General features: G+C 38.7%; 1 protein-coding gene across 2 annotated transcripts in view; it reads right to left on the bottom strand.

Moving 5' to 3' along the window:
* The window catches only part of ALDH1L2 (aldehyde dehydrogenase 1 family member L2), a 65,493-nt gene that overhangs the window by 37,529 nt on the left and 15,462 nt on the right, over positions 1–12,502 (bottom strand). For both annotated transcript variants that reach the window (XM_072844261.1, XM_072844260.1), the window contains exons 2-6: positions 7,708–7,852; positions 5,006–5,240; positions 2,510–2,675; positions 553–654; positions 253–342 (exon numbers count right to left, since the gene is read on the bottom strand). In XM_072844261.1, the coding sequence (XP_072700362.1) occupies positions 253–342; positions 553–654; positions 2,510–2,675; positions 5,006–5,094 (447 nt within the window). In that variant the 5' untranslated portion in view covers positions 5,095–5,240; positions 7,708–7,852. The remainder of the gene's footprint in view (positions 1–252; positions 343–552; positions 655–2,509; positions 2,676–5,005; positions 5,241–7,707; positions 7,853–12,502) is intronic.

Below are 12,502 nucleotides of genomic sequence, written 5' to 3'. Positions count from 1 at the left end.
GCTTCTCCCTCTGCCTGTGTCTCTGCCTCTCTCTGTGTGTCTCTCATGAATAAATAAATAAATAATTTTTTAAAAAAAAGAGCTACTATTATTAGTCCCATTTACAATAAGGAAACCAAAACACCCAATGGGTAAGTAACCGGACAGAGGTTACCAAGCAAAAGTGGATTTATGTGTAATACTTCTTACAAAGGTCTCTCTCTCTCTCTCTCTCTCACACACACACACACACAATTGGTCCCTAGAACATACCTGTCCGTTTATCTCTGTCCAAGCTCCAGGAACTTTATCATGACCTCGGATCCAGTTATGTAAAACTTCGGCAGACTGATCCCAAGAAATCTAGGGAAGTACAAAGCACAGGCTGAAACTCCTAATGCTATGAGTATCAAAAGTAATCAATTCTCTCCATCAGTGATGGAAGTAGGATTGGTGCAGAATAGAACAGGATGGTTAGAGATCTACCTTTTGGCCAGGAAATGGTACACTGGGAACTACTTAAAAGTAAAGGGCCAAGAACATTGAGGTGTGTTATTGAGTTCATATAAATACCTCAGCATTTTCCTTTTTCTGGATACCTTCATACGTTGCCCCTTCTTCTGGCTGGGGAATACGAGGAGCTTTTCCATCGGCTATGAGTTGGACAGCTTCCACCTAAAGTCGAAAACATGATCTGTGTTACAGCCCAATGGTCAGTAACGGCACCGTTGGTTTAACTGAAGTTCGTGCTAAACAGAATTACTATATATAAATCTGTCCAGGGGCGCCTGACTGGCTCAGGTGGAAGAGCATGTGACTCTTGATCTCAGGGTCATGAGTTTGAACCCCACATTGGATGTAGAGTTACTTAAATAAATAAAACTTTAATCAATCAATCTGTCCAGAGAGTCAGACTGTGACAATAACTACCATTTCTTCAGTTACATCTATGTCCCAGGCAATGTGGTAGCTACTTTATGTAAAATATCCTTGCAGACATCATACCAGTCCTGCCAGGTAGATATTATTATCTCAGTTTTATGGACAAGGAAACTGATTCTTAGAAAAGTGAAGCACCTAGTCCAAGATCACAGAGATAGCTAGTGGGTGTCAGTAGTAAGATCTGCATCCAAGTCTACCTACTGCCAATATCGAGCTAGTACTCTTAAGAATGACTCCCTTGTTAAAACAAATTTCAACCTCCCCTTCGTGATCTAGTGGGAATTTTAATAATAGAATTGTAAGATGGGCTCTCATGAGTGATTTCTGCTCATCATGATGATTCTAGAAAGTGATGCATTATTCTATTTAAGAACTTCAACTTACTTTCTAGTTGAGGATACCTGGAATTACACACCAGTTAAAATCCACACATGAGTTTAATTGCCTTTGAGATGTGTTGTGAATTGTCTTCTGTGCCAGACTCATGTTTGCCTTAAGTTGAGAGCCTCTCTCCTTCACAGGGAGGCCTATGTGAACTTGGGTTTTCAGATCTCTCGGCACACATGGCTGCTGACCAGCCTCCCCAAGAGCATGTGGAGGGCTACCCAAGAACAGGGCCAGTTCATAGCTCATTCATTTATCCACTTCTGGCTATGATATCATCAGGTACATGATCTGGGCTTGAGCAAATGCCGCTGAACACACATAATACTATTTTGATTGTAATGATCATTTTTGAGCACCTACTGTGTGCCGAGTGTTTTACACAAATGCTACTTAATTTCTCAGGAGCTCTTATAAATCTGGTAATATATACATTTTACAGATAAGAAAACCAAGGCTAAAGAGGCTAAGTGACTTGCCTATTATCATTGAACAGATACGTGGTAGAATGAGAACTTTGATCTTTCTAACACCAAAGCTCTACTCTGGTAATCATTAAATGATACAAAGCTCTGCACTCCTCCCTCCAAAATCAATGGTTGCTGCTTTATACCATCTTAGTATCCATCTCTGTGTGGCTATTTCTACCTTATCCAATTCAGAAAATATTGAAAGATAGATTTCAATGTTGACATTGAAATCTATCTTTCAACATTTTACAGGCTAATATATTTTTACTCTGTGGTGTACATGCTTTGGACTTTTTACGCAGAGCACATCTGAATAACAAATAAATAAAGCAATGCCAAATTTCATCCTGTTACATAGACTGATTTCAAATACTTTTGACAGAAGTCCAACTTCCATAGCAAAATTTCTTAAGATTCTGTACACTTCCTTACAATTAGTCATTACAAACAGGATTGACGATTCAGGTATTTGGCAAAATAAATGAAGCTGTTTCATTGCTACCTCATCCATCTGATCACTGTTCTCAGAAGAACAAGCTTCAGAGACTAAGACATTTTAACGTTCGGACCTCCACCCTAAATATACTATCCTACTGGCAAATATAAAGTCTAATTTTGTTTTCAGCTTTATACTTTTTGTAAAGATTAATATGGGGAAATTCTCAATAAGAGAAAAACATTTCTAAAATGTTAAAGCTTTACTAAATTCCCCTTGATGGTGTAAATATACTAACCATGGCCTTGATTCCTTCAGGAAAAAGAAACCGATTATAAAGTGCATCCACTGTATCATTGGGTTCAACGTCACATGACCTCTGAAGAAGGATGGGTCCAGTGTCTAAACCATCATCAGCCCAGAAAACAGACAACCCAGCTTTCTTGTCTCCCATAATTAGAGTCCTGTGAAAAGAAAAGCCTCAACTTAAAATGTTGGTTTAATGTATCACAAAGTGACGAATTATTGGTATTAAAGTGCAAGGTAGTGGTGGGGTGCCTGGGTGGCTCAGTCAGTTAAGCGGCTGACTCTTGATTTCGGCTCAGGTTGTGATCTCAGTCATGAGATTGAGCCCCATGTTGGGCTCGCTGAGCATGGAGCCTGCTTGAGATTCTCCCTCGTTCTATCCCTCTGCTCTTCCTCCAGCCCCCTGGCTCATGTCTGCTCTCTCTCTCTCTCTCTCTTAAGAAATAAATAAAGTACAAGGTAGTTACAATGGGAGGTAGACAGTGACAGAACTACTGTGAGAAATTAATAGTACAGCCAGGAGATGTCAGCATTCATAAAAAGCACTGGTACCACTATTTTATACATTCCCTTATCTATTGACTTTCGTGTTAATGATGACTTCTGATGATGACTTCTACTCTACTCAAAAGGGCACAAGAATCTGTCATTACCTCCACTCCTTAACTGCCAGTTTTCGGCTTTCTACTGTGGCATTCAGCAATTTTGCCCACTAGGGTCCAATTCCCACCTTGTACTTGACCCTGTACTAGGCAGGATAAGATAATGGAAGATAAAACAGGGAATACTCAGTAGAGGAGAACTTATTAGTTTTCTTAACTGTTTATTTAGGTTATGTAATTTGGGTATAAGTCAGAGCTAGAATTGGCTCTAGATTGTCTAGGTAAACTATAGTAAGAGGTGGTTAATTAATTCAACTCTTTGTATTTTATGCTCTTTATAAAGCTTTGCCTAAGAGTGCCTGCATGAGCATCCAACTCTTGGTTTTGGCTCTGGTGATGATCTCAGGGTTGTGAGATAGAGCCCCGGGTAGGGCTCAGTACTCAGCCGGGAGTCTGCTTGAGATCTAGGATCCACTCCTTTCTCTCTCCCTCCCTTTCCCTCCCCTTCTGCCCCATCCCACCCCTACCCTCATGGGTATGCACACACATGCATTCTCTCACTCTCTCACTTTCTCTCAAACAAACAAACAAACAAACAAAAAAATAAAATACTGGGGGGAAAAAGCTTAGCCTAAGAGAAAATACTGGCCCATAAGAGCTTATAATATAAACAATAAGCTGAATATGTGGATAAATACATATAAAAGATATGAGAGGATAGGCTAATATCAAAAGAATATGAAGTAACATATCATCCATGTTCATGACTTAAATAATTTTTAAACCTTGGAGCTACTAATCAAGCAAGACCTAAGTCAGTAATAAATCAATCACTCTTTTCAGAAATATTGAGGAATTAATTGGCATTATGCTATCAAAAGGCTTGAAAACATTCATATACTTTGATCCAATGATTCTACATGTGGAAACAATGTGAAATGAGAAAAAAATACAAGTTTAAGTGCAAAGATAACCACACAGTACCATTTATAAGAGCAAAAAGAAATTGATTCATGCCAAATACAATGAAATGTCATTTATCACATTTAAACTAAGTGTAGTTTCCTGCCTATTTAATAACTTGACATTGAGAGATATCAGGGAGATGTACAGGGAAAGGAGAGAATGTGGAAAAGTGTACCTATGATATTTAGTACCTGTGGTATACCTACAGCAATAAAAATGTTAGACCATAGTCCCTTCTCTCAAGAAGCTTAAAGCTGGATAGAAGAAGACAGAACAAAGAAGAAAATTTCAGGTAATTCAGCATTTCTTGAAATGTACTTGAGATGCTCTATACAAAAAATTTCTATGGTCAAATAAGTTTGGGAACATTGTGTACTCAGATTCCCTCTTGGAAGTTTTTTTTTTTTAATTTTTTAAATTTATTTATGATAGTCACAGAGAGAGAGAGAGAGAGAGAGAGAGAGAGGCAGAGACATAGGCAGAGGGAGAAACAGGCTCCATGCTCCGGGAGCCTGATGTGGGATTTGATCCTGGGTCTCCAGGACCGTGCCCTGGGCCAAAGGCAGGCGCTAAACCGCTGCGCCACTCAGGGATCCCCCCTCTTGGAAGTTTTGATGCTCTCACTAAAGTACATTTAAAGGGTTCTCAGAAGTCCTGTGATCAAGAAATCTAGCATGAACCAAATTTCTCTGACTATAAAACCTTTGTTTGCTCAATTACTTAGATGTATCCAGTGGAGCCAGGACTCATTGAAAACACTGTCTAGCCTATGCAGAACTGCTAAGTCTTAGGGGAGTTCATGCAAGAGTAGCAATCAATCAGGCTCAAGCATACCTATTTTCTTGATCCCCTAGATAAAAGAACAGATTACAGGCAATGGAAATAGGCCCATCATTTCTGTAATTAAAAAAAATTCCTACCAGTTGATAGCAGAGGCTCCTCTGTGCCGGGGGAGGATGGAAGGGTGATATATGATGGAACCGTGCTTTGGGCTGTCAATTACATCCATAGGGATAAACTGTGTGCAGAAAGGAAGCACGTTTAGCTCAGCACCCACAGATTTGTAGGCCTCCGCCACCTCCTTTATGGTCTTGCCCTTGACTCTCCATCTGGGGAACTTGAACACAGGTGTCCCATCTTTCTCTGCAGCTAGAGCTGAGCATGAAAAAGAAAGTTATTTTCATTAGAAAAAATCTGGCCATAAGTTTATATGACTATGAATTCACACATTAGAGTTTTACAGCTTCATGACATATTTACAAATAAAACATGGTGAAGAACAATTTTGATTATGACGAGAATTTGACCTGTTACAATTTTATCACAATTCATCCATTTTCCTAATGTGATTTTTATCTGTATATTTGAAGCATAATATATTTAAGCTCAAAAGTTTGTGGCTAGATAACATTTTAAAATTTTAACAGAAACTTTTTCTTTTATAGATAAAAATTTATACTTTTATTATTGATATAGCTATTTATTTGTTTTTTAGATTTGGAGCCAAGTGCTGGTACATGACCACTCAGATTAGACATAGCTTCTGGCACAGGTGGAAAACCACGAGTCCCTTCCCATGTCTATTTCCTGAAGGGAAGTCTCTTTTAACATAAGGCAAACTGTAGATTGGAACACATTCTCCCCACCAACCAGGTAGATCTCGAAAGATAAAGAGAGAAAGTTTTTGAGCTGAGCTTGGCTTATCTAATACCTTCTCCCAAATTCACCAATCAGATAAGTCAGTGGGAGAGAGAAGCCAAGAATGGGGAATATATGCTTCTCATGAGGGTTTTGCCATACTGGAGAAGATCCAAGATTCCTTCCCTTGGAAAATGTCCCTTCTCCAAGGAATGGCTCCATCTACCTCTGTGTAGAAAAGGAATGGTCCTCCCAAGTGCAGACAGCAGTAGCTCATTTTTTGTTCCATAATAAGATATCACTTTGACTAACTACATATCTTGTATATATTAAGTATATACATTTATTTTCTACCAACAACACAAAGTAGGCAATTTTAGGCAATCTTTAAAAGCTTTAAGTGAGGCTTTTTATCTGTATTTTTGAGCTCCCTTTCCTTTCTGTCCCACTGGATCATCAAACTTCATTGACTTTGGATGTGATGATGCCTCAACCAGAAAGCCTAAATTCCAAATCCTAAGTGAGTATTAAAGGAATCTGGCCATCAAACCGATGCCTTGATCAATTTGCTTGGAAGAATGGGAGAGACCAGTAAAATAATGTTCACAGAATGTGAACGTTCATAAAATGTTCAAAAAACTGTAAACAACTCATTTTCAGATGACAGGAAAATGAGTAAATGGTGGTAAAAAAAAGTGAAATTGGGAGAAAATTGTGCAGGATTAGACTAGGAAAGAAAAAATGGGATGAGAAATCTAGAAGTCTTGATTTTAAAAATCTACGCCACTGAGAGAAGCATGCAGCATCTAGGTGTCTTCCTTCATATTGATTTGTGGCTGCCCCAGGGCTATTTTCAGCTGCCCTAGTTGACTATTCTGACAATAAGATAGTTAGCCACTGTTTTTTGACCCCTTTCCATGAATTAGGCACAGAGCTGAGCACATTATATACATTATTTCATTTAATCCTTGTAAGATGGGTACTGTTGAACTAAGCTTAGTGAGTTTTAGTAACTTGCCCATCATCAGGCAGCAAGTGGCAGAATCAGAATTAATTCCATGACTTCAAAACATATACTGTTAACAGGTTGAAATGGTGTTGGTCCACTTATATGTGAATTTTTCCTGATAAATATAGTACTATAAATGTATTTTCCCTTCCTTATGACTTTTTAAAATAACATTTTCTTTTCTCTAACTTAATTATAAGAATATAGTGTAAATACATATACACAATATGCAGTAATAAACTGCTTATGTTATCAGTACCATCAGTTACTGAAGTTACTTACATATCAGTAAGACTTCCTTCTGTCAACAGTAGCTATTAGTAGTTAAGTTTTTGGGGAGTCAAAAGTTATACATGGATTTTTGACTGTGTAGGGGGTCTGTACTTCTAACTCCTGTTTTGTTCAAGGCCAGCTGTGTAGCTTGCAAATCAGAATCCCATTGCCGGTTTGCTTTGAGGATGGCTATCCTCTTTACCTTACCTTAACAGCCAAACAGCCACAGCCATAATTTGTTCTGACATAAATGCATTCTTTATGACTCCACATCAATTTCTGTTATTGGATGTGACCCTCCCTTCTAGATGTTCCATAACACCTTTGGAAAGTCACAAGCATAGTTCAGAAAAAACATATGCCTGAAAATTCTTCTGATGGATCAATCTAGTAATTACCTTGGAGGTAAGTGGAGAAACTCTTAATATACTAGGGGCCTGCACGTTTGTCTTGGGGCCCATGAAGAAAGGAGAATTTTTGATTCTATATCTATCGTGCAAATAGACTTAGCTTGAGAAGGCTTTCAATAGGTAGAGTGAAAACTGCAGGACCAGAGGGGAGGCCGGTAGTCTGGGTCTTTGGGGCCTGTGGCAAATAAATTAGAAGTGTAGAAATGCTAATGAGGGATAAGGGGTCTGAGCTGGGGCCTCTGCCAGCTGGGTCAGTGCAGTACTCAATTCTGTAGTTCCAAGATACACTCACCCAGCGGGTCGGCTTTTCCATCCTTGTCTGGAACCGTGAACACACCCACAACTCGGTGGCCCTCTTTGCAGAGGTGACTGTAGACTTCCTGGCCAAAGAGGCTCTGACCAATAAGTGCCAACTTCAGCTTGTTTTTGAAATAAGCCTGTGAAACAGTTCAACGATGACAGATGTTGGCATGGATTGCAAATATATGGATGATAAATGCTTTTTTTTTCAATCATGAGACAACTTGAGGACAACAAAATCTCAGAGAGCTACTAAATAAACTTTTTATTGACATACACTGGATCCAGGCTACCTTATACACAGGCAGTAATGAAAATAATTTCACACTGAAGAATTCAGTTTTCCCCTTTGCTCTAATTCCCCTGATTAGTATCATAATCACTGGGATTGCATATATTTTATAAGCTATTCCAACTACTTGGTGAAATGAAGCCCGATGTTAACAAGTAGGTAAGTGTAAGTTTCACGGCTAAAAGGAGTTTAACTCTGAACAAGATCCACTTCAACATGATGATGCTTTTATGGCCCTGCAATATAGAGAAAAAAGCTGGACTCATCTCTTAACTTCCAAAAGAGGCCAAGAGCTAACATGTGGTATATAACACAGAGGTCACAAGCTCAGATAGTGCTAAACTATCTGAGATTAACATCTAGTCCCACTCCTGTTTAGTCGTGTGGCCTTAAGCAAATGACTAACTTCTGTTGCCTTTTTTCTCCCCCTCATCTGTAAAATGGGAACAGTAACATCAACGTCACACAATTTTTATTGAAGTAGAGGACTTAATAGGCAATAATCTTAGTGCAGTGTCTGACACAAAGTATTGTTTAAAGAAAAGCTTCAGTAATGTCTGAAAGGTTTTGCTATATCCCAGACACAGTTCTGTGTTTCTTCATATAGTTCAGAATTCCAAAATCCTTGGTAAGTGGCCCAAATTCATTTGGCCTCAAAACCAGGGTTGCTCTAATGGACTGTTCTTTATAGTCCTTATAGGTTTCTTGTAAGTTTGTGCAAATTCATTGGCTTCAAACTTGACCCGGACTGATGTACTGCTGTTTATAGTCTTTACTTATAGTATTTTTAAGGACTATATGAATATTTATATATTTTGTTACAGAAAAATCAGTGTATTTGGTTACAGGCCCTGCTGTGAATTGTGTGTATTGTACTATCTATGTACTATGCTAATCTTTCTAAAATGTGGATAATTCTGAACCCCAAAACATATTTTGTCCTATAGATTTTAGACAAAGAATTAAGGCCTAAGGCCTGCACATCATTTCATTTCAATTAATTTAATCACTGCAAGTATCATGTTTTGTTATCTCCCATTATACACTATTTTATGAATGAAGAAACCAAGGCTTAGAAATGTCAACTATATCTCCAAGGTCATACTGGCATAAAGGAGGAGAGGTGGGATTTGAATCTAGGTCTGTCTGGCTCTAAAGCAAACAAATGTACTTAAGAATAAAATAATCAAAATGAGTTACCACCACCGCCCTTCTTTTTTTTTTCCTTTTCGAAGATGAATACTGATGTATGAAAGTACATTGATTATCAAGAAATAAGATACTAAATAGCTAAGAGTAGCACTAAGGGGTTGTAGTCTTAACTCTCTTTAAGAAATCATGCCTCCTGTAAATTCTCCCCAAAGGGAACCTTTTCACAAAGATAATGATGATTGTTAAGACCATAATGAAAAGCCACAGGTGGAGCAGGCTAGATGCAGGACTGTGGGCGTAGGGACAGTCACCAGAGGGTCATGCACATTCCTCCCTAGTAGAGCATGGCTCCACAGAATTTGGATTTAGAAATTTTTTTTCCTTCATTCTAAATGGGATTCTTTAGTTTAGTAAGTCATTCTAAATTAGTCAAGCTTCACTGTGAAAATTGGATTATGGGGAAACAATTTCCCCTTATTGACCAGTTTATTAAGAGCATAGACAGCACCCCTTTTCAGGCATGAACTTGAAAGCATATGGGTTCACATGTTCCCTATAGTTGAGCTGATAATTAAACAATTAGGATTTTAGTTTAAAAATTCATTTCCAGGGCCAGCCAAAGTTTCTATCCCAAGAGAGCCTATAGCTTCAACATCTAACAAATATTTTCAAGCAAACAGATTAACTCTGTAACAACAGCCCAATCTGTTGTTCTGCCTACAGATAATACATGGTTATTTCATTTATTTTTATCAAAAACATCAAAATGTTCTGTAAATATTCTATCTCCAAATCCTATCATTAGTGCTGTTCCTTGAAATAGAACCAACATGTTGGCTATCTCAAAAATTTGGCTTTACCTCACATCACTACCAACAGCAGATATTTTCAGACCTCTAAAATACTACTCTTAGAACACAAAAGAGCCAAGAGGTTGAACTGACTCAAATGTAATGTCATTTGGATTTCAATTCCAGATTCAACACTCCCTTAGAAAGACAGTATTTAAACAAATGTCAGTATCTTTGAAAATACTACATTACTGAAACAGTTTCTGAGCTTAATGTTAAAGCTGAAGCTATAAAGGTGAGTTTATAACACTGAGACCTGTTTGGATTTTATGATTATGTGTGTTTATAACGAGTTAGCATAAATCAAAAAAAAAAAAAACAGACTGGGATATTCTACCTCAATTTTATATATCTCCAACTCTGATCTGAGGACTGACTGTTGTGTTGGCAGAATCAACAGGGAGCATATGTCAAATGTGTGAGTTCCTGGGCCCCAGCCCTGATCTGCTGAGTCGGATTCCCAGGCCTACGAAGCTGCATTTTAACAAGCTTCTCATTGACTCAGAGACACTCTGAAGTCAGAGAATGTCTGCTGTATGGAGAACACGTGCCTGCTTGCTACACAAAAAGATTCTGCCCTGGAGAGTTTGGGTCAGGAAGAATGGCTGGAAATAATAGCAAACATTTTAACGAGAAGCTAGGAAGTGCCAGGCATTTCATATACATTACCTCATTTTGATTGCCCAACAACTCCTGGAGACAGGCATTACTAAGCCACTTTAAAAATGAAGAAATTAAAACACAGAGAAGATAAGATGCATCCTGGAGTCAAACAGCTACTAAGTGGCAGCCCTCAGATTCTAACTGGTTATTTGTGTCCATTGTTTTCCCATAACACAGGCCCTATGATTTTGAACTGGGTCTCATCAATTGAAATCCGAATAATAATAGTATGTATTTCACAAGGTTGTTATAAGAATTTATCAGGATAAAGCATGAAATGTATTAGTGCAGCATGTAGCAATAGTGAATGCTTAACAGATGTTAATCACTATTACTATTAATAATAATACCATAAGCAATACCTGTGTAAATAAAAAATGCTGATGATGGATCTTTCCTACTGGAAATGTGCCATAAGCCCAGCACTGCATTGAGCCCTGTTCATTAACTTTGAAAAATTTATTAACTACTTATCATATGTCTTTAAGATTCATAGCATTTGGCACATGGTGCCCCAATCATACCTGCCAGTGTGCAAGATGTACTCAGCGAGCATGCTTTGGGTATTCACCAGGCTCTGGGCACAGAAGTTACCCAGAGGGATTGCAAATCAGTTGCCCAGCAAGAATGTTTTATTTGGACCATGGAGCATTTGTCAAAGGACTGTGATAATATTTTCAGGAGGTTTCATATCAGCGGGCAGAATTTCTGACTTCTTTTGGCAAAGCAGGTTTGTCAACCGTGCTCTGTATTTCCTTGTAGTGACAGTCAGCTAGAGCTGAGCAGCAGCTGCCACCATTCCTACAGCACTCCATCTGGCTCAAATCCTTCATTTGTTTCACCTGTTTTGTTTCTGTGGGTGTTTTTCTTTGGGATCTCTACAATCAAAGCATAAAGAACACTGGTCCTGGTCCTCAGGAGTTTACCAGTCAGCACAGAAGACACGCAGTAAAGACATACATTGATCTCATAGCATGAGAACAGGAGGGCATAGTGTGTGTGTGAAGGCCTGGTAGACTTCCCCAGAGGAGAACTCCGAAACTGAATTTTAGAGCACCTATCTTGGGGGTTGGCCATGAGAAGGGCAGGGATTGCGGGTGGTCCTTGGGAAGTTTCAGGCAGAGGGAGCAGCATGTACAAAGAAATGAATGGGCAAAGTGGGTTCAATATTGGAAATTGCAGACTGACAACAAGTGACACTCAAACAGTCTAAAGGCCTATTAGGGAGAGCCTTGTCTACGTCAAATAATTTGGACCTTATTGTAAAGACAATGAGATCTACTGAATAAGCAGAAGAGTGATACTGTCTTATTTCTATGTTGACACACAGGCAAGCTGTGAATTAACTACAGGTGGGCACCCCTCTTGTGTTTGAGAATTGAGCAGATAGTGAAAATAAAAGCTGACCTAATAATCCACCTTCAATATATTCACAGGATGCAGCTTGCAATAGTGTAAAAGCCCATTACCTATTGTAATAAACCCTCAGACTAATAGTTAAAGGCAACAAATTACATGTTGCATAGTTGTAAATCTGTGTATCATTCAAACAAAATTCATGACACCACCATAAATGACAAACCTGTGCAACTTGATTTTCCTATTGCATAATCACATAAAGAATGTATTAATGGAGACTTCCTTGGATATCTGGCCAACATTCTTTTAATCATAAAAAGTATAACAGATTTTTAAAATAATGATGTTGGGCAGCCCTGGTGGCTTAGCGGTTTGGCGCCACCTTCAGCCCAGGGCGTGATCCTGGAGACCAGGGATTGAGTCCCACGTCGGGCTGCCTGCATGGAGCCTGCTTCTCCCTCTGCCTGTGA

The sequence above is a fragment of the Canis lupus genome, chromosome 11, assembly GCF_048164855.1.
Source record: "Canis lupus baileyi chromosome 11, mCanLup2.hap1, whole genome shotgun sequence".
Taxonomy (NCBI): Eukaryota; Metazoa; Chordata; class Mammalia; order Carnivora; family Canidae; genus Canis; species Canis lupus.
The sequence above is the reverse complement of the archived record's forward strand: the minus strand, read 5'-3'. Positions and strand labels throughout refer to the sequence as shown.